Source organism: Hemicordylus capensis, chromosome 2 (genome assembly GCF_027244095.1).
Source record: "Hemicordylus capensis ecotype Gifberg chromosome 2, rHemCap1.1.pri, whole genome shotgun sequence".
Classification (NCBI taxonomy): Eukaryota; Metazoa; Chordata; class Lepidosauria; order Squamata; family Cordylidae; genus Hemicordylus; species Hemicordylus capensis.
The window spans coordinates 403,236,784-403,264,757 of record NC_069658.1 but is presented as its reverse complement, the minus strand read 5'-3'; the positions used below and the strand labels follow the sequence as shown (position 1 = coordinate 403,264,757).

General features: G+C 44.2%; 2 protein-coding genes and 1 long non-coding RNA gene across 16 annotated transcripts in view; 2 read left to right on the top strand and 1 right to left on the bottom strand.

Moving 5' to 3' along the window:
* Window positions 1–3,143, top strand: part of SLC38A10 (solute carrier family 38 member 10) — a 111,104-nt gene extending 107,961 nt beyond the window's left edge. For 7 of the 8 annotated variants that reach the window (XM_053294321.1, XM_053294325.1, XM_053294322.1 and 4 more), the window contains one exon: window positions 5–3,143. In XM_053294321.1, the coding sequence (XP_053150296.1) occupies window positions 5–1,152 (1,148 nt within the window). In that variant the 3' untranslated portion in view covers window positions 1,153–3,143. The remainder of the gene's footprint in view (window positions 1–4) is intronic. The other variant, XR_008315811.1, reaches the window with a different exon arrangement.
* TEPSIN (TEPSIN adaptor related protein complex 4 accessory protein) lies at window positions 3,002–27,027 on the top strand. 7 transcript variants are annotated; one of them, XM_053294330.1, is made up of 13 exons: window positions 8,332–8,471; window positions 10,170–10,242; window positions 13,286–13,377; window positions 13,520–13,613; window positions 13,993–14,060; window positions 14,177–14,255; window positions 17,786–17,851; window positions 18,794–18,994; window positions 19,355–19,526; window positions 20,884–20,997; window positions 23,754–23,832; window positions 24,134–24,268; window positions 26,106–27,027. In XM_053294330.1, the coding sequence occupies exons 1-13, from the start codon at window positions 8,436–8,438 to the stop codon at window positions 26,637–26,639; spliced, it is 1,743 nt and encodes a 580-aa protein (XP_053150305.1). In that variant the 5' UTR covers window positions 8,332–8,435; the 3' UTR covers window positions 26,640–27,027. The 7 variants fall into 7 exon arrangements, with proteins under 7 accessions (XP_053150309.1, XP_053150305.1, XP_053150304.1 ...); XM_053294329.1 differs by lacking the exon at window positions 8,332–8,471 and adding an exon at window positions 8,495–8,685; XM_053294331.1 differs by lacking the exon at window positions 8,332–8,471 and adding an exon at window positions 8,496–8,646.
* LOC128344357 (uncharacterized) lies at window positions 3,522–5,675 on the bottom strand. The gene is made up of 2 exons (XR_008315812.1): window positions 5,486–5,675; window positions 3,522–4,677 (listed from the first exon to the last, which is right to left on the bottom strand). It is a non-coding gene; the product is annotated as an uncharacterized LOC128344357 (long non-coding RNA).
* Window positions 27,028–27,974: the final 947 nt, after the last annotated feature.

The window sequence follows — 27,974 nt, the reverse complement described above, 5'->3', positions numbered from 1 at the left end:
TCAGATATACATCAGGAACCTAGCCTGCCTATCTCCAAGAGCAAGGAAAAAGAGGAAGGCACTGAAAGTAAACTTGAAGATGCTGCAAATAATATGCCTAAAGCCCGACGAGATCATCCTGTGCATGGGCTTGACAACCAACCCTTGGACTCTGGAGGACAAGGAAGGCAGCAGGGTGTAGGTCCAGAAGAAGGACTGAAGCATATACAGAGCAAATTAACCGGAAGTCCACTTAAAAACCCGTCTGCTTATCTAAATGATGATAAGAAAAATGCACAGCACCAAGTTGAGAAAAACACAGCTGAGAAGTTAGCAGAACCAGTCAGAAGTCATTTGCAGCTAGTAAGGGCTGATGAACACCACCAGGATAAGGAACCAAAGATTGAGGGGTTGAAAGGAGTTCAGGGTGCCCAAGAAAAGATCAAGAATGCTCAGAAAATAGATGAGATTGTGGAAAGGGCAGCAGGCCAAAGAGAGATGCTGGTGGCAGCCAAAGTCCATGGAGTAGCTGAGAGGATTCCTCAGAAAGACTCTGAGAGAGAGCCCCTTGCCCAGGAAGTGGAGAAAGAGGAGCACCATGATCAAGTACAGCAAGCAGATTCTGCACATCAACCAAAGGTTGCTGAAAACATGCAACAGAACCAGGAGGTCCAAGGAGCTGTGAAAGCTGACAAAGCTGGAGGGAAACAGCCCTTACCTTTGGACCAAGTTAATAGAGTACAAGGGACCAATAGTAAAGAGAGGGTGGCACCTGGAGTGCATAGTCCCCAGATAAATCATGCCAATGAGCCAGGGATGGATTCTGAGAGAGAGCCCAAGGAGCCAGGAAAGTTGCGTGATTCAAAGAGTGACACTTTCTTAGATCCAGGAAAGGTGGTGATTGCCCCCAGGGACTATGAAAATGCCAAACCTAACAGAGACCTCAAGCTGCAAGCTGACGTGGACCTGCGCCGCAGGAGGCGAGATCTGGAGGAGGAAGAAAGAGAGGAGACAGAGGGTGTGATAATTGGACTTAACCCCCTCCCAGACGTGAAAGTCAATGATCTCCGCAGTGCACTGGAGACAAGATTACATCAGGCAGCAGAAGGTGCTCATCAAGCACTTCACAGTCGACAGATCAAACAGATTCCAGTGGCAGAGGAAGAAGTGTGAGAGCGCAAACTTTTGCACTGTTGAGACCAGATGTAGGAGGCTGTCAGCCATTTTAGGGTGTTGTGACTGGTGATGGTCTGCATCAGCTCAGCAGGATCTATCTGAACTGAGCTCTGACAACTGGGTAGATGTTGACCTGCGTATGCTCCAGAGGGAAGGGGGAGTTCCACTGCTGCCAGCCCCTTTCATACTTCTTCAGTACTGCAACAGCTTGTCTCTTTTCATTATGCTAGTGGCTATCCTGCAAAAACCAGGTTCATCCACCCTCTGGGTTTTGAAGAGTGTGCTGTGCTTGCCACCTTTCCAAAGACACATTTGCATTTGATTCTTGCCTTTAACCATCTGCTTTAATTTCTGTGTTTGGAACGAGAGCTAATTTTCATGCTGGTCATTTGATCTTGTTGGAAGTTGTCCCTCTCTGTTTGTGTGTTTTCATCCCTTAAATTAATCTTGGATTCCTCTGTCTACTCTTTGGGGACCAGGTTTGCTTGCCTCTGGAAATAGTATCAAGAAAGTGAATGTTCTGTGTAAGTGTCTCAACTGGGAAGATATTTCATCAGTCTCATGGGTCCAGGAATAAATTCTTAGGAAATCAGAACTAGTTCATATTGGAGCAGCCTTAAGTAGACTCTTAAGCCACTGTTTTGATGTTTCTTCAGCCAGGAGTCCACTTTATTAGCAATAATAAGCAAGTCACCCATCCTTTCTTTGTTTCTCTTGGCTATCAGGGCTAAGATTTGTGTGTTTAAAACACCCACATCCCAAGTGCATTATCAGACTTCTTCATACTGTGCATGAAAACTCTGCAAGTCACTTGCTGCAAGAGGAAGCATTTTTAGAAAGTGAAATGAAGGGATATCAAGGAGGCATTATCAAAGTGGGCCAGCTTGCATCTACCTCTTTCCTCCATTTGGTAAGTGCATGCAGTGTTGTTTAAAGCTTCCAGCCCCACCCCTAGTTCTTCAGTTGTGCCCATGAAATCTAGTAGTGCTGATCCTAGACTCATAGCTCCTTCACTTCAACAGAGCTGGTTTGTTTCAGGTCTCATGGTGGGGATTGTGACGTTTGCTGTTTAACAAACAATATGGCAAAACAGAGGAGTTTTTGACTCTTGAATGTACCCAACAGCCCTAAAAGTATCTGCCCATTTAATTTAACTGTGAGCCTCCAGGCTTCATTGCTGATGGAACTTGGCACTAAGAAAGCATTTTGTTATAAACAAGGAAAATGCTTGAGTCTGTAAACTAGCCTCTTATCTCATATCAGTCTATTTCCTAGAACAGTCATGGGTTCAGGAGGCAGAAATGCCAGTGATGACATTGCCTCTAAGGCAATAGCCTTAGATGCTCCTGCATTGCTTATCTTGACAAATGATGTTGAGCTGGGGTTCCATCTTTGCCATGTCCTGTCTGTGAAATGTGTTCTGTGTATCTCCATTACAGGAGACAGAGAAATGTGGCTGGTTCCACGCCTACTTTTGAGGGCCGTTTGCCTTGTTGTAAACATGATTGTCATTTATAGCCTTAATTTTCAGGAGTCTCATTTGAGTGATGCTGCTCAAAGCACAATTAACCCACCACTGGGATTATCACTTCAGCTTTGTTTTTAAGTGGGTGATATGTAAATGTGATCTCTTTATGTAGTGTGCGTATTTTTGTAAATACCAGAAAAGTTGCTTTAATCCAAAGGACATTGGGGGGTGTCCGCTGAATGTCCTGTCAGACCAAGAGCAATGTCACCATGCGCTGCACCTGCTCTGTGACCCAAGGACCAAAGATGCTTCTGACATTCCTCCCTAGAACAACTGGATTTTAAACCAGCCATCTCCAGGCAATTATGGGGAAGGAGCTGGAGGGAAATGAGACAATGGACTTCAGCTGGAATTCCTCCTGTGATGCCATAGCACAATTTCCAATTTCCAATGTTTTACAGTGACAAATAGCTGGAGATATGGCCAGACTGCACAAACCAATAAAGTAAGTTCAAGCATTCTTTCCTCAGAGCTGCTTCCCCCCCCCCCACCCGGGAAAGAGTGTCTGTTCAAACAACACAGAACATAATGGTTACTGAGCAGGAGATCTACACACTGCATGCATCTTGAAGAGGCTGTCTCTTTTCTAGCTTGACTTCTAGCTTCTATGTTCTGTTTTTGTCTCAGATGCCTTTCATAACCAACAGATGACAGTTGAACATAAATCTGAGGGATCAGAGTTTCATTCTCTGTTAATCTATGATCTTACTAAGCGCCCATGGGAAAACTTACTTGTTCCCAGCCAGATCCACAGCTGACATTTAACATACAGTAGAGAGGCACAATTTGTGTGTGTGTGTGTTTTTAAAGCCACACTTGTAAAAGATATTTGCAGACATACTACATAATGACACTTTTAATATTTTTCCTGACAATCCATCCATATGAATAGGTCAAAGATCCAGCATTCTAAGAGATAAATTTCACTCAAAACACTTCTCTAGCTGATTCTTGACTCCAATTTTGAGCAATTTTCTACAACTCCCCTAAAAATCTTGGCAACTTTGTGGCCTTATGACTAAGATGATGAAGCACTGGTTTTCTTAGGTCAGCAGGAGCTCTAGCACTGCATCAGTCTTTGCAGTTCCATTGGGCAGATTCCCAAGCTGTTCTGTAACCTTGGCCTATAAAGCTTCTTTCTCCTTAGGCAGTTTCACTGATTAGATTTTCTTCTTCTTCAAAACTTCAATTAGGAACTCCATGTTCAGAAGGGAAATCAGAGGTTCAAAGTTATGGATTCCTCAACACGGCAGGGTTCAGAATGGCGTGTGTGTGTTTAAAAAAAAACATGCCACAACTAAATTAATGTGCTTTCATAAATTAACCAGTACTATTAGGGAGTCCTAACACCCTGGGCTTTCCTTTTCTCTGCCCCAAATCTTTAACTAGAATTAAAGTCATACTAGCTTAAGCAGGACTTGGTGCCCCACATTGCATTTTGTTCCTGTAAGTGGGAAGGGAGTAATGATGCCATGGATATTTACACCAAGGAAGCAGGAAGATGAATGCTTGTTTACCTAACCCATACTTTGCCAGCCAATACCTCTGATACAATGCATCTTAATCCTCCTCCTTTTCATTCAACACTTTTATAATCAGATTAAATATAATGGGGAATCTCCCCTCAGTACAAAACTGGAGTCTATGGTCTTCAAGTACCTTCCAGCCTTGTACTTCTACTCCTTGACCTAATACTCTGGTCTCTGGTGGACCCCCTGTAAACTATATTCTCAGATCTGTTTACTTCATACTTTAGTCAAGACTGATATCAACTGAATCTTATTTTAGAAAAGTTAGTTCCCGACAGTGCCTGTTTACATACACTTTTTGAAAAGCCATAACTATGTCTTATCAGCTGTTTGTTTCTTGGCTCTCTCTCATGATGTACTAGGATGGATGAATCAAGCACGTAGTACTTCTGTGATGAAAACAATAAATCCAGGTTTGCAGTCAGTGCTGTCCACTTCAAGGGTTCACTTTACAGTCCTCTTTGCCTATAAAAGAGGATCAGTTCTAATGAGTCACTACTATTAGAATTCACATCACTGACTACAGATATCAGCATCTAATCTATCAATAATAATAATTATTAATAAATATTAGTACTTGAATATTAATAAATAGTATTAATAAAATTGATCATTATTATTAATAATAATTATTAATAATGATCAATTTTATTTATTAGCCAACCCATAACAAATTGTTCTATTTAGAGTTATATATGCTGCACCAAAAACCATGTGATCTCACAGAGAGCAGTATACCCACTATTTCCTCCTGTAACAGGTAGCTGCTGTGTAACTCCAATCTGCTATAGCTGGCAGGACTATTTTAATTTCCTCTCCATTATTCAGTTTCTGCTTAAAACACCACAAACTGCTTCTTAACAGCTCCTTTGCCTAAACCCCCTTATAAGCATAACATGTATAAGCTCGTGACAGCAAGCATGTTTGCCACAGACAACTGTTAGTGAATTTGGAACACACAGTGATATGAATGGGGCAGACTGCTTTTTCTAGCAATGTGTGGTCTCCCTCCGCGCCCCCACCCCCATTTACTAGTGGATGTTATACCAAGTATGTGATAATGTACTCTGGTGTTTGCTACAAGTCCCCAGAACAGTCACATATACATTAATGTTTTATTTCTGCTGAATTGGAAATATTACAGGGTAGTGCGCACACTATATAAAATGCTTCAAATAAGATGATATACCAGCGATGAAATATGCTTTGCACTCCTTCAATGACAAACTTCAAATGACCTCTTCAATGCATAAAAGGTATTAAAATAACTTACAGATTTTTCCACAAAACATGTCAGCTAAAACAAAGCCAAGCAAACATTTGTGTAATATACCATCCTCAGTGCTCCATTTAACATGCCAGCTGAAGGCACTTAAATACGGAAGCTGAAAACAGAGAATAGATAACACATGAGGGAGGAGAGAGCAGGCCTTTTGCAGAGAAGATACTAACTCAGGGACCAATGTCTCTCACGGCTTCTTTAATCTCATCCTTAACATTAAGATTAGGTTTCAGTTGTTCTATGAACATTGTTTCCTTGATCTTAAAGGTAAAGTGGGCCACCAAGTTGATTTTGATTCCTGGCACCCACAGAGCCCTGTGGTTTTCTTTGTTACATCTTATTACATTCCCTTAAACAGCCAATATTTATACTCTTTTGTTTTGGTCACTTTCCCATTGTGTTCTTCTTTAATATGTATCACCAACACTTTTGTTCAACTTTTATTATTCTGCATATCAGCTTTATATCTTTTTGTTAGTGGTCTTCCTGTAGGGAGTATAAGATTAACAAGGGAACAACCTAATGAACAGGGATGGTTATTTTTTAGATGCTGAAATCTGAATTTGTGGGGGCTACATGGAAACTAGGTGATATAGGAAGCCCATAAACATGGAGATAAATGAATAGTAATTCAACACATCCCAGAACTATAAAGGAGCAGACAGTTAAGAATGTAATACAAAGGGCTATAGGTGTGTCATCTCTAGTGAATACATTGTGACCTCTAGGGAAAAAGCTGAAGAGTTGATTCAAGTTAATGGTGATAAACATCCACTATGTAGGAGTAGGGATGTAAAGTTTGAGAAAGGATGGCTGGCTTTAAAAATATGTTATGTAACAGATTTGCATGGCAAGTACAGAAAACTTTTGAGTAGACATAGAGTTAAGGCTAATGTTTGTACAAGACCTAAAACTTTAAAACAATATTTAGTTAAATCCCGATTGTATGATAATAGATCTGAAAGGAGGGATTGTTCAGTCTGTCAAGAGGATGAGGGTTGATGTAAGGTGATGGGGGTAATGTATAAAGTTGGATGTGTGGAATGTGCAGCATTCTATATTGGAGAAGCAGGAAGGCCACTCATGTGGAATTAACCCCTTTTTAGCTGGTTTCCCCCCGCATATGCCAAGGTAGAGTGTCCATTACCCAACCACAGTTACATGAAACTGTGGATGGTGAGTCCATGGGTAGTGAGATAAGCCTATGTCTTCTCTGCAAAAGGTCTGCGTTCTCCTCCCTCAAGTGTTCTGTTATCTGTTTGCTACTTTCAGTTTTCAGCTTCTGTTGAAGTGCCTTCAGCTGGCATGCTAAATGGAGCACTGAGGATAGTGTATTACACCAGTCCAAAATATCTGCTTGGTTTTATTTTCGCTTACATGTTTTGTGGAAAAATCTGTAAGTTATTTTAATATCTTTTATGCATTGAAAAGGTCTTTACATGCTGCAAAGTGGTACTTTTGCCCTAAATATAGAAGCAAGCTTACCAGTTATAAGACACTTATTGGAACATACCAGAACTATATCTGGCCTAATATTCTATCTGGTGGCCTGACTTGGCAGTAGGAGCTGAAAAATAGTAGCTATCAAACTTATCAACTATAGCCCACTGATGTGGGTTTTCAGATCAATCCGAGGCCTTTTCGTTTTTAAGCTGAAATGGGGTGTCAATGTAGCATGCTCCTTTGTGGTGAGTACTGTAGCCTAAGGAAACTTTTGATGCTATGCTTGGAGCTTATGTACCTTGTTTTCTAATTAAACCTCTGGAGCTCCAGGTGCAAAAAAGGTGGCACATATACCTTTAATATGTATGTATATATGCCACATCTATTCTATGTCTGACAGAACCACCAAGAGAAAAACCTGGCCTCTCCCTAAAATTAAAAAAGAAGAAGATGCAAATGACTTACAGCCTTTGTGAAACAGTTCATCAGTATCTCAAATTCCTTGGCACACACATCCTTTTTCAGGTCCCCATGTCCTGTTGTCTTGGTAGCAATACACTTGCCGTAAATTGAGGCCTGCAGGAATTAGTTCCAATCAAATGTAGAAACAGCAGAAGTATCATATGGTACTGCTTTGCTATGGGTATGAGTAGTCAATCTCCATGATTTCACAGGCTGAAGGAGGTTTAACTCTGCTTATAGATCTCTAGCCTCTGTTAATTCCCAAAGGGGCACCATGTACACTGCGATCATCCTCCATATCAATAAATAGGTAAGGGATGCCAGGAAGTATGTTTTGAAAGGAGGGCCTCATATTATCTGAGAAATGCTGGCTGTAGAGACTAACAGAGAGAGGTGTGAGCCGCGAAACTGAGGGCTGCAATCGTAGGCACTCTTACCTGGGACTGGGAGGAAGGCACCTTGAACCCAGGGGGACTCACTTCTTCATAGACAGGCAGGTGGGATCAGGCTGTACGTGACCTTGCACAAGCTGCCATCCTCCAGCCCCACTCTACAATGTGGGGATTAACAATACTGACCTACCTAGCAGGACTGTTGTGAGGCTTACTACAACATTATATGTGCATCACTCGAAGAGCGTTACGTATATAAATGTTATTAATGCGATACGCATTATTATCCCTAGGAGTAGGAGATGGGAATCACGTTGCCATGAGGGCATGTCATGACCTGCCCCTTTCATCCGCCCCCTGGCCCGTACCTGATCCCCGCAACTCGCCAGCAACTCAGGGAAGCGCTGCAATCGCTGCCGAGCACGCCCCCAGACTCCCCGGCTGGGCATGGCCGGAAACACACACAACCTCGAAGTCCTAGCGGCTGGAGGCGGCCATGATCGGGCAAGCGCCCTCCCAGGAGCAGCTCTCATTGGCCCAGCAAGCTAAGCGTTCCTTGATAGGTCTGCGTTCCGTTCCTCCTTGGAGGAGATCCCCGCTTCCTGAGACCGTATTACACTCTTGTTCTGATTGGCTTCGCGCATATGATAGAAGCTGCCGATTGGATAGGAAACGGGAAGGTGATTTGTTATTCTTCCATGCCGCCCTCTCGCCCTCTTAGTATGACATCTGCTTCCTGCTCCCTGAAGAATTCATTGGCTCTGCTTGCACAGACCCACTGTTCGATTGGAGCAGTTGGTATTCTGGAAGGCGGGACAATGAAGCTCTTGGTTGGGCTCCGAGATCATCATGGCGGTAGTACCTTTGCGGGATCGGCTGAGCTTCTTGAGTCGGGTATAGCTGGGATAGCGCGAGACTGAGTAGGATCGGTGGGGAATGGGGAGCCCAGGATACCAGGGGGAGAGGGTGTTGTCATGACGATGCTTAAGGCCTCGTGTTTTCACAGGATTAGATGATACGCTTACAGTCCTTTGGTTCATTTGGCAGCTTAACCTTGCGCTCCTGACACCCTTAGATTCTTGCAACTTAAGCTCCCTGTTTGTACATGTAGCTGAAACAAATCGTAACACTTTTTGGAATGTATAAATACGGAGTGAAGCCGTGGAGTCTACATGTGTGCATGCCGTTCCATTAAAAAAACTTCACATGCATAGATAAATAGCATGCTTGAAACTAGTTTTCTATATGAAAGAGTTGTGGGTGGGAGGGCAAGCATTCGGACAACTGATATACAACTAGAGGTAGTACAATCTGTGAAAGATTTTACCGCTATATTTAACTGCTTGTATAAATTGGGCTGAAGGCCCATAATTAGTTGGCAAATTGAGTTGGAACTGAATGAAAGTTTTACAAAAGGTATCCTGCATTGAAGCAGAGCCCAGAAATCCATGTGACCTATGTTATAATGTAACAAGAAGAAACATTTTTCCATTGTGCGGTCTTTGCCTAGATAACGAAGTTGATTATACTGAGAAATTCTCTAATTGGCCATCGCTGCACCAGATGATGTAACTTTGGGAGTGGGAAGTGCACAGTAACTTGATCCCCATCATTGTAGAGAAGGAACACACTCAAATCTATCTGGTATCCATCACTGTGGTTGTGACTCATTGCAGTGCTACATAGTTTAGGCCACCATGCTAACAGGTTAGTGCTTAGTAGCTTGAAGTTGATAGCTGGAAATTCTTGAGGATCCTCAGTATAAATTCCTCAGTTCAGGTGCTGTGGCAAACTGGGCTCTGTGTGGATCCTTGCCTTGATAATAAACCATGTGCTGATCGATCCAACCTGTATCTTGGGAAAAGACCATAATCTCAGTAGTGATGGAAAGCAAAGTTCTGCACAGTAATTCTTGTGCTCACCACGACATAGGCTGATATACTAGTTAATTGCAAAGGCAGGTTTTACCAGCTTCCTTAGAGGTAACTAGTTCTGAGCTGCATCAGTAGTTAATAGACAGAGAATTCAAGTGCGACTGGATCAGATCTATTTGCCACTGATAACGACCCTGCAATGGAATTGCCTGTCATTTCTTTCTACCTGAAAATGAGAAGGGGGAGAGGAATGGTGGTCAAAGATCATTTGTCTGTTAACATATTTGGGGACAGGTCATGCTCCCTTACCTATTTTGGGGAAGAGGAAATGCAGACTCCAATCTGAACTATGCTGGCTGGAGCTGTGGGTTTGTGACCGAAGAAAGCTGTTGCATGTGTCATGGATCACGAGTGATGTGCGGGAATAGAAAGGGCAGTCATTGCTTTTTCCGAAAGTGCCATTCTTGGACTAGGTGACTTTTCTTTGTGTTTCCCCCCCTTCAGCTCCCAACTGTAATCAAAGGCACTTCTGATGATGAAGTCCCATGCCCAGGCTACCTGTTTGAAGAGATTGCCAGTATCCTTTGGCCTCTGGAAGAGTTTGGTGCTAGATGTTTGGTCCAACTAGAGGGTTCTTTTGGTGTTGTGACACTCACTTTATGAAGAGCAAATGCCAGTGATTTGAGCAGAAGCAGATAAATCTGATGATCCAGGATCTGATTCAAAAGTAATTATCCCTGCTTATATTGCATTAGTACCTTTTGTCCAATGCTCCCTATCTGTCAGGTGACATCAGTGATAGCTGATTGGTCCGATACAGACATTACTAAGGTATCTAGATTCTTAGGACAGAGCTTTTACTTAGACCCCCGCATTTCCCCCCAGCCATATTTTTACAAATTCCTCCTACCATTTCCCATTGCTTCTCAATACTTTCCCCATAAATTAAACCTGAAATATATTTCTAGCAAGTAATTCTTGCAGATTTGTATGTACATATTCGAGGATAGTTTTTATAAACTGTATTATTGTATACTGAAAACGAAAGTAAAATCTTGTATTCTATTTCTGCTGAAAGGAGGGGTACAAGCTGAACCACAGGATTACATAAGCAGCGGTAGAAACATGACAATGATGCCAGGACTGACATAATCTTTGGGTGTTTGCAGTGGTGGCTCTTACCTTAGGGCAGAGTGGGTAGCGTTCACCTGAAAATATTTGTCAGGCATTTACCTCCTCTGTCTGCCTCCCTCTATGCTTTAGGGATATGCATGGAACCGGTGGTTCCGCTGCTTCGAAGGTGGCGGGGGTCTCCCTTTAAGAGTGGGGGAGGGTGCACTTACCCCACCCGCCGCTTTCCTCCCACCGGTGCTCCATTTTTGAAAAGTCCATCAGGGCAGCAGCGTACCTCTCTGCTACCCTGTTGCCCCCTTACCAGTAACCAGAAGTATTTGACCAACCTGTGCACACCTGCACAGGCATGCCGGATACTTCTGGTTACTTCCAGTAAAGGGAGCAATGGGGCAGCAGGGAGGTATGCTGCTGCCCCGGTGAACTTTTAAAAAATGGAACACTGGTGGGGGGAAAGCAGAGGGAGGGATAAGTGCACCCTCCCCCGCCCTTAAAGATGCACAACCCCACCTTTGAACCAGCAGAACCACCCGCTGTTTGAACCAGTTCGGAGGCCCATAAAGCGCCTCCGAACTGGTTCTGTGTGCATCCCTATTTAACTTTAGTTAAAATCTTTAACTTTTAACCTTTGAATTTTGACCTTTAGTTAAAAATCTTCTTAACTAAACCTTTAGTTAAATATACTTAAGATTTTCTTGTGTGTATGAAGGAAGCAGCTATAAAACACTACTCCGAATAATCTAATCACCATTTGGTTAGAGAGCTGTCTGACTGTAAGTCTGACCTTTTTTGTGTTTGTTTGGAGGAGAGGAATGCAACCTCTCCTTTCTCTCCCTTGCTCTCTGATCTGATCTGTATGCAAAGCATTATGGCCCATTCCCAAAATAACATGCCATAAAACATCGGAAGGAACAGCAAATTGTAAGACTGGACTAATTAGATTAGAAACTCGCTTAAGAAGCCAAAAAGTTTTTTTTAGGGCATATGCATGGGTTTTAGGGTATATGCATGGGTTTTTCCAAACTACTTTTCAAATAATTGCAGAAGTGGCTTTCCATGTGGGTATGATGAATGTAGAGAAGGAATGGATTCTGTTGGAAGGAAAATAATTTTAAAAATCCATTTATGCAGAGAGCTAACCAGGGTTTTCTCTGGATTGTGGACAGTATTGGTAACATTGATATGTCTACTAGGGGTTATGGTTCATTTGGCAAGGATTAAGGAAGTGATTTCTGGTTTTTTGTTTGTTTGTTTTTAATTGTTGCTTGCTAGGATGGACACCCAGGCTAAATGGTGGGCACCCAAAGTTACATAGGAAGCTGCCATATTCTGAGTCAGACCACTGGTCTATCTAGCTCAATATTTTCTTCACAGACTGGCAGCACTTTCTCCAAGGTTGCAGGCAGGAATCTCTCTCAGCCCTTTCTCGGAGAAGCTATAGAGGGAACTTGAAACCTTCTGCTCTTCCCAGAGCAGCTCCATCCCCTGAGGGGAATATCTTGCAGTGCGCATACTCTCAGGCTGGCAGAGAGTTCAGCAGGTATAGAGTAGGTAAAAGGGTGTCTCCATGAATCTTTGCTTCCTATGGTGTCTTCTTAAGTTACAGGATTGTTCATAGCTTCAGCAAGCACCATGGGAAAATCTTGTAACTTCAGAATGCATTTGTCCTCCACTTTTGTAGCTGGTCTCTGCTTTACTTGTGGCTTATATAGATTTATTTACTTTTACATGTATAGTCTGTGCTTCCTCCAAGAAGCCCAGAGTGGTGCATATGGTTACATTTATCCTCCTAACACCCCTATGAGAAAGGTTATGTTGACAGATAAGTGACTGTCCCAGAGTCACCCAGTGAGTTTCATGGCTGAATAGGGAATGGAACTTGGATTTCCCGCGTCTAGTCCAGCACACTAACCACTGTACCGCTCAGAGTTATTTCTTGTTGTTATGTATTTGTAGTAGTTCATTTTAAAAATAATCAGGCAGACAGAGTTGTCCTAGTGACTTCAGAAAGCATTTACTCTCCACAGAAGCAGCTTTTTGTAGCTGGTCTGTGCTTTACTTGTGGCTTGTACAGTTCTTTTCGTGTGTGTGTGTTTGAGCCTGCCGTGTTAGACACAAATCTACACACTATTGTAGTCCTTTTAAGCACTATAAAGTAACTGATTTTTTCAATATTTCTCTGCTGATGAGCAATTGAGATTTGTGTGCTTTGTATTTTGATCCCATTCATTAGCTACAAATCTGCACTTTGCCAGTTATTGCTAAGGCACCTGCCTAGTCCTGACTCCACTTCTGCAACTTTCCACAATTGGCTTTGTCTCCTGCACGTCCCACAATTGGCTCCACCTCTCACTACCTGTGACTCCACCCATCACCTGCCCTGCCTAGCACTCCTCACCCCTACCCCCCCGTCCCAGGAACCAGCTGCCACTGGGTGCTTGGGCATCAATCCATCAGTCTGCTGCTTCTTTAACGTGATGAACTTGCAGAAATCTCTCATGAGTCAGCTGGAAGTAGTCACTGTCTTCTTGAGTACCTCCTCAATCGCCTTCAGAACAACTCATGCCATGTCAAACTGAAGGTAAATTGTGGGTCAAAGGAAGCCTGCCAAAAGTTAGGGTTGTGCCTTAGAGCAGGCACCCATAATGTTGAAGTTCAGACTCCCATTGTAGTGGTTTTCCAGTGCTTTCATTTTTTATGAATTATTCCTACTGCATTCTTAGGTGCTCAAAATCCTGCTGTACATGTGCAACCATGGGTCCTCGCACTTCCTTCTGCAGCTTAAGAGGAATTCTTCTTTCATTCAGGAAGCCGCAGGTAGGTTGGAGGTAATCAGGTGGTCATGCTGTTAAACCAAGAAATCCAGTGCTGCAGAGGCTGTCTTCTTTTGCTGGGAAAGGTTGCTTCTGTTGGTGTGGTTGCTAGTCTTGGGGGGGGAGGGGGAGGTGTGTGTAAGGAGCAGGCCCCAAAGAAACCTTACCCCCTCGTGTATTGGGCATCCAAAGCAGTGTTCCCTTTGACAGGGATTCCCAGATGTTGTTGACTACAACTCCCAGAATCCCTAGTCAAAGGCCATTGCAGCAGGGGATGCTGGGAGTTGTAGTCAACAACATCTGGGAATCCCTGTTCGAGGGAACAGTGATCCAGAGGCAAGTTCCTTAATCTGTTTCATTTTCTCTCATGTCCTGCTTTGTAGTGTTTGCAGGACCTCCGGATCCTCTCCATGGCAACAGCTTGTATCAGAAGGTGCGGGTGACTGCACAGGTAAGTGACAAGTCCCAGTCCCAAGAGATCTAGATGGATTCTGAAAGCCTGCTGTGTGGAAGAGCTTTTCTGCCTGGCCTGTTCACTACACTGCAGTTTACGTTGTTGTCTTGTAGGACCTGGCAAGTGCTTTGTTTTCAGATGCCTTGTTGCCCCAGACTGCTGCTCAGACACCTAAAGAGCTGCCTTCATCAGGTAAGCCACTATTGCCTAGGATAACAGAGATCCACTCTGGAGCCCCTTTGTGCCTGGAAATCTTGGAGGCATTTGCACTTTTTCAAAACAGCAGTAATTTTCATATTCAACAGAGCGCTTCTCTTTTGCATGGCATTTTCCGTGGGGATTGCACTGCTACTATTCCTCTCTGTTTTACCCCCATGCTAAAGAGAGAAATAATCCCATATTACCTTGCTCTGAGTAAGGGAACATAGAGAATGCTGCTCTTGAAACAGGCACTGTATCCAACTATTCTTGCCCAAGAAGACCATCTCTTTCATTCCAAGGGGAAAGCAGTTAACTACTGTATGCAATATCTTGCAACAGTAGTTTAATGTCAGATTATTAAAGGTCAAGTGGCAGCAAGAGCTGCTGCAACAAAGCTTATTGAGAACAACTATTGCTACACACACTGGATCCTACACACACTGAGTGGGGCAGAGATGGAATGTAATATGGGCTATTGTCTCTGGGATGTATCACAACAGCTACAGTCCCTTGGGGCAGTTTCTATACAGATGTTTGGAATGAGCAAACGTTCCACAGATTTCACTCCCTCTTCTTGGGAGAATCTGTGAGTCTCCTATGAATGGCTTAATTTATTACTTGATTTAGGGTTATGTTTTTTCCTGCCCCGAGCTCTTGGTGTGGGTGAGGGACAATGAAAGATTTTTCTCCCCTGCCCCTCACTCTTTAGCTGAGATGTTCACACGTGGACAAATATGTTGGTACTCCTCCACGAAAAAATAAGAACCCACAATTGTCTCTGAAATAGCTTGGAAGAGTGGGCCAAACTACCAGTTGACAGGTGCAGACATCTCATGGAGAGCTACAGGAATCGCTTGTTTGCAGTGATTGCCTCTAAAGGTTGTGCAACAAATTATTAGGTTAAGGGTCCCATCATTTTTGTCCATGCCATTTTCATTTGTGTTATTATTTGAAATTTTCTGTTGCATAAGAACTCTAAAGCAAAGTCTGCTTTTTGTTAAATGCGGAATAAACAATGATGGGTGCCAATTTCTTTTGTCAGTTTCAAGTTATTTCAGAGACAATTGTGGGTTCTTCTTTTTTCGTGACGGGGTACCAAGACATTTGTCCACATGTGTATGATCTTTTCTAGGGGTACCAACAAATGTGTCCAGGCCACTTTAGAATATCTTTGTAGAATAAGCAAGACTTTCTCTCTTTTCACACTTGCTTTGCTTTACTTGATGACATAGCAAAGGCAGGCAGGTATACATGGGACAATTGCTTTTCATTTAATCGCTTTTCAGGAGCCATACAACTCTTTTTCAATGAGCTGTAAGGGTACCAACAAATTTGTCCACATGTGTAAGTCTTGGTTTCTACAGTGGCAATAGTTCCTCTGGCCTCCTCCAACACTGGGAGAGCCTCTGGCTGCTGCCCATTAAATCAGACAGTATGGCTTATGGCCACTTTATTTCCAGGTAGGGTTACTTCTGTTGCCTACATGTGACTGCTCAGGCAGTACACATGGCCTGCTGGTTCAGATTCTTGAGTGTTCTGCTATAAAATGCTAGGGTTTAAGTCCCCCAGTTAAATTACTAGACAGGAGCTTCCTGCAGATACTAGAAAGCCATTGCTTCTGAACATAGGAAGCTGCCTTAGATCAGGCTCGATTATTGGTTCACTCCATACTGCCTACTCCTGATGGTAGCAGCTCTCCAAGGTCTCAGACCAGGGGAGGGTTTTCCTAGCTCTGCTATCTTTTTAACTGGAGATGCTGCAGATAGAACCCAGGACCACCTTCATGCAATAGAGATGTTTTACCCCACTGACTTGTGACCCCTCTCACTGTTTTGACAGGTTGCTTATTTTGGCGTGGGTGATGTGTCTGTGTGAAACAAAAGGATACTTCATGTTCCAGTATGGGTGTTAATGTGACAGCAAAAGGGGTGTCAGCTATAATGTGAGAATTGTTTGTTTTGCAGTTGATTCCTGCGCTAAATTTGATATGATTTTTTTAATGTAGAAGAATTTAATATCTGGGTGTTTTTTTAAAGTGTGAATTTAAAACACCTTTAAATGGTCTCTTAGCACTGTAGAGAATGCAGTTCAGTTTCAAGGGCGATCTCCTACACTGTAAACATTTCCCCACTAGGTGGCATATCGGATACAAACAATCATGGTCCTGTACAAAGACTGCTAGCTTAGTTACAGCTAAACTAGACAGGAGAGCTGCAGACTGTATGTAGCTCGAAATTGGGTTGCCATTGAATCTCTAGAAAGCAGGGAGACTGTGTGTATGAGAGAGACAGAGACATGGTCCTGCTTGCAAAAGGTTACAACCACTGGTTGGGCCCAAAGACGTTGTATTGAAGAGCCAGCCCATTTTTCGTAAGGCTCAGTTTCTTAGTAGCCAGCAGGAATCCCTGCAGAGTGTCACTTATGCTCCTTTCATGTCAGCCACTAGGAAGAAAGATAATTTAGCATGATTTCTATCTCCTGGAGACTACTGATACCTTAAGCCTTCTGTTCTTTGAAGTCAGCAAAGAGGAGGCACTTTGGCAAGGGAAATGGACTCCCAAGGGGGCAACCCAACCCAGAAGGTGTGATATTAGTCACTTGTATGTGAGAACCTTGGCGCCTGTTGGTTCAGCAGGGATCCCTTGGCCCACCTGGCTCAACCATGATTGGATGAACTCCCTTTCCCTAGCCTGCCTTCTGCAGCCCCCTTGAAAAAATGCCCATTGGGTAAGTCTTTTGTTGGCTATCAAATCCAGCTGTCAAGTGAGAAATCCTGATTAGTGAGCTCTCTCTGGAGAGGAGAAATTCAGTGAGGGAGATTGTGGCCTTGCCTTGCCATAAGTTAGGATAAACTTTTCTTTGATCTCTACAGTGGGAGGTGGAGATTTAAAATGCAATCTAGATAAGGGGAGGGGTTGAACCCTCCCCTCTCCGCCACCTCTATTTATTTATTAAAGATTCCCCCACCACACCCTTGGTGGGGTTCTATGATCAGAAGTAACCTGGAAGACAAATGGGTTTGGTTTTTTTAAAGAGATTTTGGGGAGAAAGTAAGGTTTCATCATGAGCCAAGCTGCATTGTGCTACATCATGTCAAGTTTTAGTCTCAATGATCTTTACACTCTATGAAAGGAATAACAAGTTTTAAAGCTGAAGCTGCTTTTGGAGGTTTGGAATATAACTTTCACAAGGAAGCCTATTCCTCATGGCCTAATAAAGAATCAGGTCTCTGATGTCCAATGTGTAGAAAAGCCCTTTGAGGTATGATGCTCAGTAAGGACCTTCCACCTTGTATATTGTGCACTGGAATGGAGCGAAGGAGAAGTGTTACAAACAACCTGCAGTTCAAGAGAGAATTCGTACTGATTTTCCCCTTTAATCCTCATGGTACTATACATGGCAGTGAGTAAAGAGCAACAATGATAAAGAAAGAAAAGCCTGCCTAAGAGAGCGGGCTGTCCCTTGCAGCACCACACTGATCCCACTATTCATGTATGCTCCCTTTATGCCTCTTCTCCTAGGAATGGGCTCCAGGCCTAGCCCCCATGGCTCACTTCAGGGCTTTGGCTTTGAAAGAAGCAGCTCCAGTAAGTATTGGGTTCAGAAGTCTGAGTAGGATGTCTTGTATTCCTATGGCATCTCCTCCCTCGCCCCCCACTTCCCAAGGCAAGGGCATCATTGTCCCTATATATCAATCTTTGCTGCCTCAGCCTTGCCCCTTGGGGTTTGCTCTTTATCTAGTGTTTAGCCTCTGCTCTGATGCTATTCACCGCCAGCCGGCACTTCCCTTAGCAGCTTCAGATGATGGCAAGCCACTTTGAGAATCTGAGTAGTAAAATAAACCAAGCTGTATAGGGGAAGGTAATTGCAATCTTGAAGTCAGGGTGCTGATGAGAGTGAACTCCATCCTTTCCCTTTCCCTATTGAACAGAGAGGATGAGAAAAGAGATCCAGTGGTGCCATCTGAAGGCATCATAGCTGGCCTGCTTTGGAAGCTGGCAACCAAATGGATTCAGGTTTGTGGGGCATCCAAGCCTGATGTAATCGGCACCTCTATAGTGAGGAAGCTCTTTCAATGGTCTTGGACTCTGTGCTCACCTCCTTGTGGTGCAGCCCCTTTCTTCCCTGAATGAATAGCTGTGTTTTGATGTCCAACAGAAGGTTGTTTCCTGTGCCTTGGATGTTTTCAATGTCCGTAGCTGGAGGGTCAAATTGCATGTGAAAGTGTTATTAACCCTGATGATGAGATTAAATTTTTAGTCAATAGCAACTGGATCAGGGGCCCCCTGTGGATCATTCGTGTTAATGGGAAGGTTTCCCTCAAGGTAAATAGCAGGCAAATCAGGACCACGAAGCCCCGCTACACCTCTGCCCCACGATGGTTCCAACCTGCAGAGACCCCTGATCCTACTGCTATTTACTAAAGTCTGTCAGAGCTAATAATACCTTAAATATCACATGACACTTGGCCCTGACGGTCTACCATACTCTGGACTAGATAAATGGCCTTTCTTTTGTCACTCTTGCAGCATCCACAGGCAAAGTTCTGCTGGCCACCATTCAGAAGGCAGCTGAGGTGGTTGCCAATGCTGTGCTCCCTGGTCAGGAACTTGCCAGCCCCCATCACAGGGAGCTAAAGGATGATGCCTATGAGCCCGTGATGGCACCTTCTGGCAAAAGCTCCATCTTGCCTACAAAGCCATCTTCTGTTGTAGCCCATGAGATGCGAGGTACAGCACATCTTGTGAACAGAGTTGATAGAAAGATTGTCATAATTTATGCAGCATTGTTGGCTGCTTTATGGAAAGAACAAAAGCAGCCACATCTGGGATGTAGCTGATCTAATGGCTGTATTTTAACTGTTTATGTTAATAGGCCATACCGAATCTTATTTCTGGTTTGGAGAATAATTTATGTGGTTTATTAGGGTTTCTGATCATTCATGTATCCTTGCTCCAGGTCTACCAGTGAGGATGGGGAATATCATATGGTCTTGGATTGTAGATGTTGATTCTGGAATAGGGTAGGGGTGGCAAGTGTGATGAGTTTCTGTTCTCTCACATGGTTACTCTTCTGGAATTCTCCCACAGTGAACCATCAACCAGGGCAAGCAGGAGGAGGCTGGGAGGAGTTGGACAGTGGGCAAAGCTCCCAGGATTCATTGCAGGAGAACAGTGAACTGAGCAGAACATCTGATTCCTACAGCAAATCAGGCAGTGACAACAACTTAGGTGCCCTGGAGTCAGGGAGTGTTGCTGAAAGGTGAGAGAGGTGGGGAATACAAGTGGTTGGGGATGGACTGAGGTAAAGGATATGACAAATATGAATACAACTAATATTTATATACTGTACTTCTTTTCAACAAAAGTTCCCAAAGCGTTTTACATATAATATATAATACATATATAAATGGCTTCCTCTCCCCAAAGGGCTCACAATTTTAAAAAGAAACATAAGATAGATACCAGCAACAGTCACTGAAGGGATGCTGTGTTGGGGATGGATAGGGCCAGTTGCTCTCTCCCTGCTAAATAAAGAGAATCACCACTTTTAAAAGGTTCCTCTTTGCTCAGTTAGCAGGGTATAACTTCAAACCATTAGGATGTCTTATTTAATTTTGCATTATGAGCCCTATAATAGAGTCCCTGCCCTGCTGCATTACTATATAATCTCTAGGTTTCCCTCCTTCTCTTCAAAGCATTGTGCCTGACTTTGTGTTTGGGGATTTTAAAAATTATGATGATGGTGATTATGAGCCCTTTTAAAATAAGAGAACCATTTTTCCATTTCTTTTGCTATATAAACTACTGTGAGATTTCCTTTTTTGTTTGTTTGTTTAAAAGTGTTATAAGTAATATTACTTCACCTTTGAGGCAGATGTTGCACTCATAGCTTGATCCTGTGCATGTTAATTGAGAAGTAAGCCCCACTGAATTCACTGGGGCTTAATCCCAAGTAAATGTACATAGGACTGCAGCCTCCGAATTGAGCAGGGTGCTTATCTGTGGCACTCTGTCATGAGCAAGGGCTGTATATACCCTCCTTGGGGAGGGGGAACATTTATATTATTCAGATCAACCAATTTGGATCTTCTGACTTTGGCATAATTCTGAATTTGCTAGGCATTAGTAGAAACAAGGAGTTATGCACACATTGAAACCTTCCACATCACTGCTGCAGATGCTATTCAGTATGTCTATGTCTGTCTGTCTGTCTGTCTCTCTCTGTCTCTGTCTGTCTGTCTGTCTGTCTGTCTGTCTCTCTCTCTCTCTCTCTCTCACACACACACACACACACACACACACACACACACACACACCATTGTGTCTTCCCCAGTCTGTACCCATATACTTTCAAGTCTCTTTCAGCTGGGTCCTGGAAGGATGTTAAATTCTGTACTCTGTACCAAGGTTTGTATTTGCACAGCAAGGTCACTAAACATAGGCGCAGTCTTAAATGTATCAGGATGTATGTACCACTCTCCACCTGCATTAAAGTTCCTGTTATGGTGTGTTTGGCAGTGTCTGTGCTTACACTGCACAGAGCATCCATATTGGATAGCCTGTGGTGGGAGGGAGAACAGACTTACAGAACAGACTCATTTCTTTTCACTGTGTAGGATGGAAGCCGAAAACCTTGGGGACTGCCTGCAAGAAGTGAGCCTCGTCACCACCCTCACCCAGGGCTCCAAGGTCTTCCTGACACGTGAGGAGACCCAGCACTTCATCAAAGAGTAAGAACACTCCTTTTGTCTTTGTCCCCGGCGGCGACATGCCCCCACTCCCATCTATTCTGCATGACTGAAGGTGTCACCTTTTTCTAAAAGGCTCTGTTGGGTGCTTGCCCTCAAAACTGGCTGGGCACCCAAGGATGGCTGGGCACCCAAGGCAGTAAATCCAAATGGTACCCATCCTCAATATAATAAATTAATAACTGCGTGCCACTGTGTCATGGCATCCTAAATTTTGCGACTTCACTCTACCTAATGCCTAATATGAGCCAGTGTGGTGTAGTGGTTAGAGTGCTGGACTAGGACCGGGGAGACCCGAGTTCAAATCTTCATTCAGCCATGATACTAGCTGGGTGACTCTGGGCCAGTCACTTCTCTCTCAGCCTAACGTACTTCATAGGGTTGTTATGAGTAGAAACTTAAGTCTGTAGTACACCACTCTGGGCTCTTTGGAGGAAGAGCAGGATATGAAATGTAAGTAAATAAATAAAATAATGGTGTGGCTAGCCCTTGTCTCCCTGTCTCATTCTTAAAGTCAGTGAGTTCAATTTCAATTTTGAAAAGTATTCCTAATTTCTGAAGAGCCGTCTGTAGGTTGTATAATAAAGTTAAGAGGCACTCCCTGTTGCCATTGGGGGATCAAGAAAGGACCAGGAAATACTGGCTTGGTCTTCTCCCCTGCCTTACAAAATTGTTCCCTGCTCCCCCTCCCTTTTGTCTGGATGCTTGGTAGGGGTGTGCAATTCGGATTTTCGGGTGATTCGGCTCGGACCCGAGCCGAATCACCCCCGTTCTGTTTTGTGCCCGAATCTGGGTCACCCGAATCACCCTTGATTCGGTTCGGATTTGGATTTAATCCGAATCCGAATCGATTCGGGGGGGTAAAAAGGGGCCCAGGGGCAAAATTTTGGGGTGGGGTGGTAGTGCCCAATGGGTAGAGTCTACCACCCCAATTTCAGGGGGATTGGGCAAAGTCCTGATTTTTTGTGAATTTTTAAAGTTTTAGTGACTTTGGGGCAGTTCGGGGGCATAGCATGGGATTTGGGCAAAAGGAGTGGGGTGGGGTGGTAGTGCCTAATGGGTGCAGGCTACCACCCCAATTTCAGGGGGATTGGGCAAAGGGCTGATTTTTGGTAAATTTCTGAAAATTTCATGTCTTTGGGGCAGATTGGGGCATATTGGGGCAGAAAGTGGGGGCTGGGGCAGAATAGTGGGGTGGGGTGGTAGTGCCTCATGGGTGCAGGCTACCACCCCAATTTCAGGGGGTTTGGACAAAGGGGTGATTTTTTGAGAATTTTTGAAGTTTTGGTGACTTTGGGGCAGTTTGGGGGCAGAAAGTGGATCTGCCCCAAAATAGTGGGGTGGGGTGGTAGTGCCTCATGGGTGGAGGCTACCACACCAATTTCAGGGGGATTGGGCAGAGGGCTGATTTTTTGAGAATTTTTGAAGTTTGGGTGTCTTTGGGGCAGATTGGGGGCAGAAAGTGGATCTGCCCCAAAGGAGTGGGGTGGGCTGGTAGATAGTGCCTGATGGCTGGAGGCTACCATCCATCCCCAATTTAAGAGTGATTGGGCAGAGGGGTGAATTATGGTGAATTTATTTGTATGAGGTTTGTCTTCATAAGGTGAAGTGTGCTAAATTGATTACTTCCTCATATTATTCACAGTAAAGGAAAGTGTGAAAAAGTGAAAGTGGGGTCATGAGAGTTGTTTAATTGAAAAAAATCTCATTTGCTATGATAGAATGAGAATTCACACCTCAGAAAAAACTTCTGAAGTGTGAATTCTCATTCTATCATAGCAAATGAGATTTTTTTCAATTAAACAACTCTCATGACCCCACTTTCACTTTTTCACACTTTCCTTTACTGTGAATAATATGAGGAAGTAATCAATTTAGCACACTTCACCTTATGAAGACAAACCTCATACAAATAAATTCACCATAATTCACCCCTCTGCCCAATCACTCTTAAATTGGGGATGGGTGGTAGCCTCCAGCCATCAGGCACTATCTACCAGCCCACCCCACTCCTTTGGGGCAGATCCACTTTCTGCCCCCAATCTGCCCCAAAGACACCCAAACTTCAAAAATTCTCAAAAAATCAGCCCTCTGCCCAATCCCCCTGAAATTGGTGTGGTAGCCTCCACCCATGAGGCACTACCACCCCACCCCACTATTTTGGGGCAGATCCACTTTCTGCCCCCAAACTGCCCCAAAGTCACCAAAACTTCAAAAATTCTCAAAAAATCACCCCTTTGTCCAAACCCCCTGAAATTGGGGTGGTAGCCTGCACCCATGAGGCACTACCACCCCACCCCACTATTCTGCCCCAGCCCCCACTTTCTGCCCCAATATGCCCCAATCTGCCCCAAAGATATGAAATTTTCAGAAATTTACCAAAAATCAGCCCTTTGCCCAATCCCCCTGAAATTGGGGTGGTAGCCTGCACCCATTAGGCACTACCACCCCACCCCACTCCTTTTGCCCAAATCCCATGCTATGCCCCCGAACTGCCCCAAAGTCACTAAAACTTTAAAAAATCGCCAAAAACCAACCATTAACCGAATCACCCGAATTTTTCGTGCCCGAAATTCGGGTGATTCGGCTCGTGCCCAAAAAAATTCGGGGGGCATCGGGGGTGATTCGGTTCGGCCCCGAATCACCCGAAATTGTTCGTTTCGGGCACAGATCGTTCTGTGCCCGAAATTTTTTGCACATCCCTAATGCTTGGTTCAATATTGTCCTCCCCTCCACAGGTGTGGGCTGCTGAACTGTGAAGTGGTCTTGGCTATGCTCAACCGAACCCTGAAGGACCCCAGTGAGTGCATCCGCATGGTGAGGGAACCCTTGAGTCTCTCAGGAAAACAAGCATAGCAGCTTATGTGAGAAAGCAAGCTGGGTTACATCCACCCAGATCTGGCAGCTAGATATAGTTGCAAGGAAACTCTTTGCCATATTCTAGCAATTGGGATGGTTCATTGCACTCTCTCTCTTGCCATATGTTGGTAACAAGGGAAGCCAGGGATTATTTCTGGTGAAAATGATGCAAGGCTCAAATTAATAAACTCACCCCCAGCATTCAAACTGGGTCCAATATTTGCTTCTTAACCCTGTGCTTTTCTCTCCCTTTCCACAGAGGGCCATGTGTGCCATTTATTCCCTTATGTGTTCTGACTTGCTTTCCCATGATCAGATATTTGCCATTACCCAGCAACACTTGCAGGAACTCAGTCAAGAGAGCCCTGGATCTGTAGCCAACAAAGCAACAAAGGTAATTTCTGCTTCTGTTGTTTCCACGTCTGTGTGTGTAGCATCAGGGGAGATCAGTGCCCGTTACTTGGTCATGCTGAGGGATTTGCTGTAAGCAAATTGGAAGGCCTTTGGTGGGACACTAGTATACGTTTGCTCCCTATAGTGGGTTGAATTTTGTGGACCAGCATGTAGCAGGCCCGTTCAGACAACCCCACAAACCATGGTTTGCAGAGTTGTGAACATGACCCAAAGCCTCCCCAGCCCTTCTTCCTCTTCAGCTCCTGCACAGAGCTATTGTAGCCCTTCTTAGGGGATTTTTCCCTGATTAAGGGCTTTTTTCCTGTGGGGGGGAAGAGATAATTTTTCGAGGCCCTGCCCATTGATAATTTCCCCTAGTTCCTCTACAATGAACTAAATATAAACAATATGAATACAATGAATATTTATATACCTCTTTTCAACAAAGGTTTCCAAAGTGGTTTACATAGATATATCTTTTTTAAAAATAGCATAAATATTTTATTAAATCAGAGAAAACATGCAACCCATTAATAAGAGGAAATAGGGGAATTGTCAGAAAAAATGTAAATTAAAATCAAGTGTGGTTTTTTTTTACAGTCAGATTAAAATACTTGATTTGGGACACATGAAAGATGTCATGAAGACTAATCTCTTCCTTTTTAAAAAGTGAAACGTTGTGGTGGGGCCCAGATGCTGGCTGCACTCTGTTCTGTATTCTCCTTGTTTCTTTCTGTCTTCTCTTGTCCTTCTCTCTCTTCCTCTTCTTATTCTCCCTTCTCCTTGTATCTCTCCCTCTTCTCCTGAGCGACCATTGGCCTCCCAGCTGCTCTCCACAATTCTCTCTCTCTCGCGCGCGCGTGCTCTCCTGAACATTCCAAACATGTATTTGTTTGTTAATCGTTCCTTCCCTCTGTCCCCCTCCCTTCCCCCCCACCCCTCTAAAGCCAAGCGTCCTGATTACACCATGATGTTTCTGACATGGCTTGTTTAAACCACAGGCCAGCAGCTTATCTGAAGCTGGGAGCATAGTTTGTACACCATAGTTAAATCAAAGCTCCCAGCCCCAGACAAACTGTGAAGCTGATATTTAAACATGCCAGGATTCCCCACTACACACACACACACACACACACACACACTCACACACTGAGATAAGGGCAGGATGGAAAAGTGGTTTGTTGGTTGTCTGAACTGGCCCAGTCTATAGTTTTGTGTGCAGCTTTGTTTTGGCTTACTGCACTGTGTTGGTTTCAACCGATCAGGAGTTGAACACCTCCCACCCATCTGTGCTTGGAACACTGTGGGGCACTTTCTCTTCCTCTCTGGCAAATCATGTAACATGATTGGCTGAACTGAATACACTTTTCGTATTGCAGTTTATGCATTCTAGTGTTACTGGCAGTGATATCAGTTTGTGTATGCTAGAGCAACTTTTAAAAAACACCTGAGATGGCACAGTCGATGGAGGAAGCAGTTCCTGTCCAAAGTGAATTGTCTGAGAGCACCCGACGCTGCAACGTTGTTGAAATGATGGGACTGTGGATATGAGTGGCTGGGTGGCAGGCCTAGGGGTCTCGCATACGTCACTCTGAGCTTTCCAAGGAAGAACAAGATAGATATGTATGGAGAATAAAGGATGTTTCAGTCAAGATAGGCAGACCCTGAGCAGAGTGAAAATGTGTCGTTTCAGGGCAAAGGGTGGAGTTGGTGTGTTCACAATATCCTGCATTGCTCCCTTGCCTGTTAGCTTTCGCTGTGTCCAGAGATATCACACTATTCTCCTCATACTTGGCACATTCTCTTTCTCTTTTCTTCCCTTGCCCCACTTCCAACAGATCTTGCGACAATTTGAAGCACTCTGCAGAAGCCACCCTACACCCAAGGACTCGCCCCCAGTTGCCAACCATTGTGTCCCCACAAAAGTGACATTCAAACGCACTGATGACCTGTTGACAGATACAACACCCTTGACAGGAGAGGCGATCCTCAAACCTATGAGCCTGGCAGCACAGCCCTCCCAAGAGCCTGAAGTCCTGGCAAGTGATTTGTGCCTCTTGGAAGGACAGATGCTGGGATCTGCGTCCTGTGGCCAGCTAGGTCTCCTGCCACCGCCGGGCCTATGTCAGCATGTGGCAGAGTGCAAACCCCCAGACTCTGAACCCCAAGAGGACAGGCTCTTGAGGGGTGATCCAGATGGCACAGTTTCCCTGTTTGCAGGGATGGAGCTGGTTGCACCCTCAAGCATGACACTGGCTGACGCTTCTGAGAAAGAATGTGTTCCTCTAACTCCACGGACATCTTGCATTGGGAGCACTATGGACAACGAGGACAGCCAGGAGCGATCGGCTTTCCCCTTCCTCAATGTTTAATCGTTCCCTGCTACTGCTTCAGCTACGAGGCAGTTCAGCTAGCAACAAATGTGGTATCTGGTCAACTCTCCCCATGTCCAGGACTTTTGCTTCCTCTATAGTTTCTGCACTAGCCTTTGGTCCCGGGGTGGGCAAACATGGCCTTCCAAAGAACTACAACTCCCTTTATCCCCAGCTGCAATAAACTGTGACTGGGGATGATGGGAGTTATAGTTCAACAACATCCGGTGGGACAAGTTTGCCCACCCTTGCCCTTGAGATACAGGCAATGCTGTATCTCAGTTGCTTGTCTGTTTTCCCCTTCTCTTGTTGATATGTCACTTTCTTGTAAAACAGGGGTGGGGAACCTTGGCCCTCCAGCTGTTTTTGAACTACTGCTCCCATCATCCCCAGCCACAGTTGTGGCTGGGGATAGTGGGAGTTGTAGTTCAAAAACAGCTGGAGGGCCAAGGTTCCCCACCCCTGCTGTAAAAGCTGAGAGGGTAGTATCCCCCACTGTACCTCTGCTCCTGGGTCACTTGCAAGGACGAAAGAGAAGGCTTCAATATCTAATACTGCCTTTTAATGGTTTGTTAGAAATGTTTATTACTAAGCACAGAAAGCACAATCTACTAACGAGCTGCTCTGTTTTAATAGAAGATATAATATGACTAGCTCCTGTAGAGGTAATAGAAATATCCCCTTTTACTTTAAAACTAACCCCCCACACAACCCAGTAGATTGTATAATCCAGCTTGTATCTAGACTCCTCCCACATTATTTTGATCTGGGGTTCTGAGTACAACATAGGAAGCTGTCATATACTGAGTCAGACTATAGGTCCATCTAGCTCAGTATTGTCTTCACAGACTGACAGTGGCTTCTCCAAGGTTGTAGGCAGGAATCTCTCCCAGCCCTATCTTGGAGATGCCAAGGAGAGAACTTGGAGCCTTCTGATGCTCTTCCCAAAGTGGCTTCATCCCCTGAAGGGAATATCTTACAGTGCTCACACATCTATTCTCCCATTCATATGCAACCAGGGTGGACCCTGCTTAGCTAAGGAGACAAGTCATGCTTGCTACCACAAGACCAGCTCTCCTCTCAAAGATTAGGTATCTTTAGCTTAAACATGAGGTGGCTTAAGTTGAGAATGGAAAGTATTTCTGTTGGAGGAGGCTGGAAAATACTGATAATGAAATCATTCATTAGCCTTTCACAATACGCTCTAGTCTAGTGAATGGAATATAGTATGTTTAAAATAAGCAAAATGTTTTCTTCTTATGCAGTCTCAGATTTGACTCTGAGGTTGTGTTTGAACCCTAGCAAAAGAACCTGTTTAGAAATAATACTAATGTG

Excerpts from the sequence above, each read along its gene's own strand:
- TEPSIN (XM_053294328.1), top strand. The coding sequence starts at position 9,015 with ATGCTTGAAACTAGTTTTCTATATGAAAGAGTTGTGGGTGGGAGGGCA. Across the intron at positions 19,527-20,883 it reads TCAGGGAGTGTTGCTGAAAG|GATGGAAGCCGAAAACCTTG; the intron begins GTGAGAGAGGTG and ends TTCACTGTGTAG. Across the intron at positions 24,269-26,105 it reads TAGCCAACAAAGCAACAAAG|ATCTTGCGACAATTTGAAGC; the intron begins GTAATTTCTGCT and ends CACTTCCAACAG.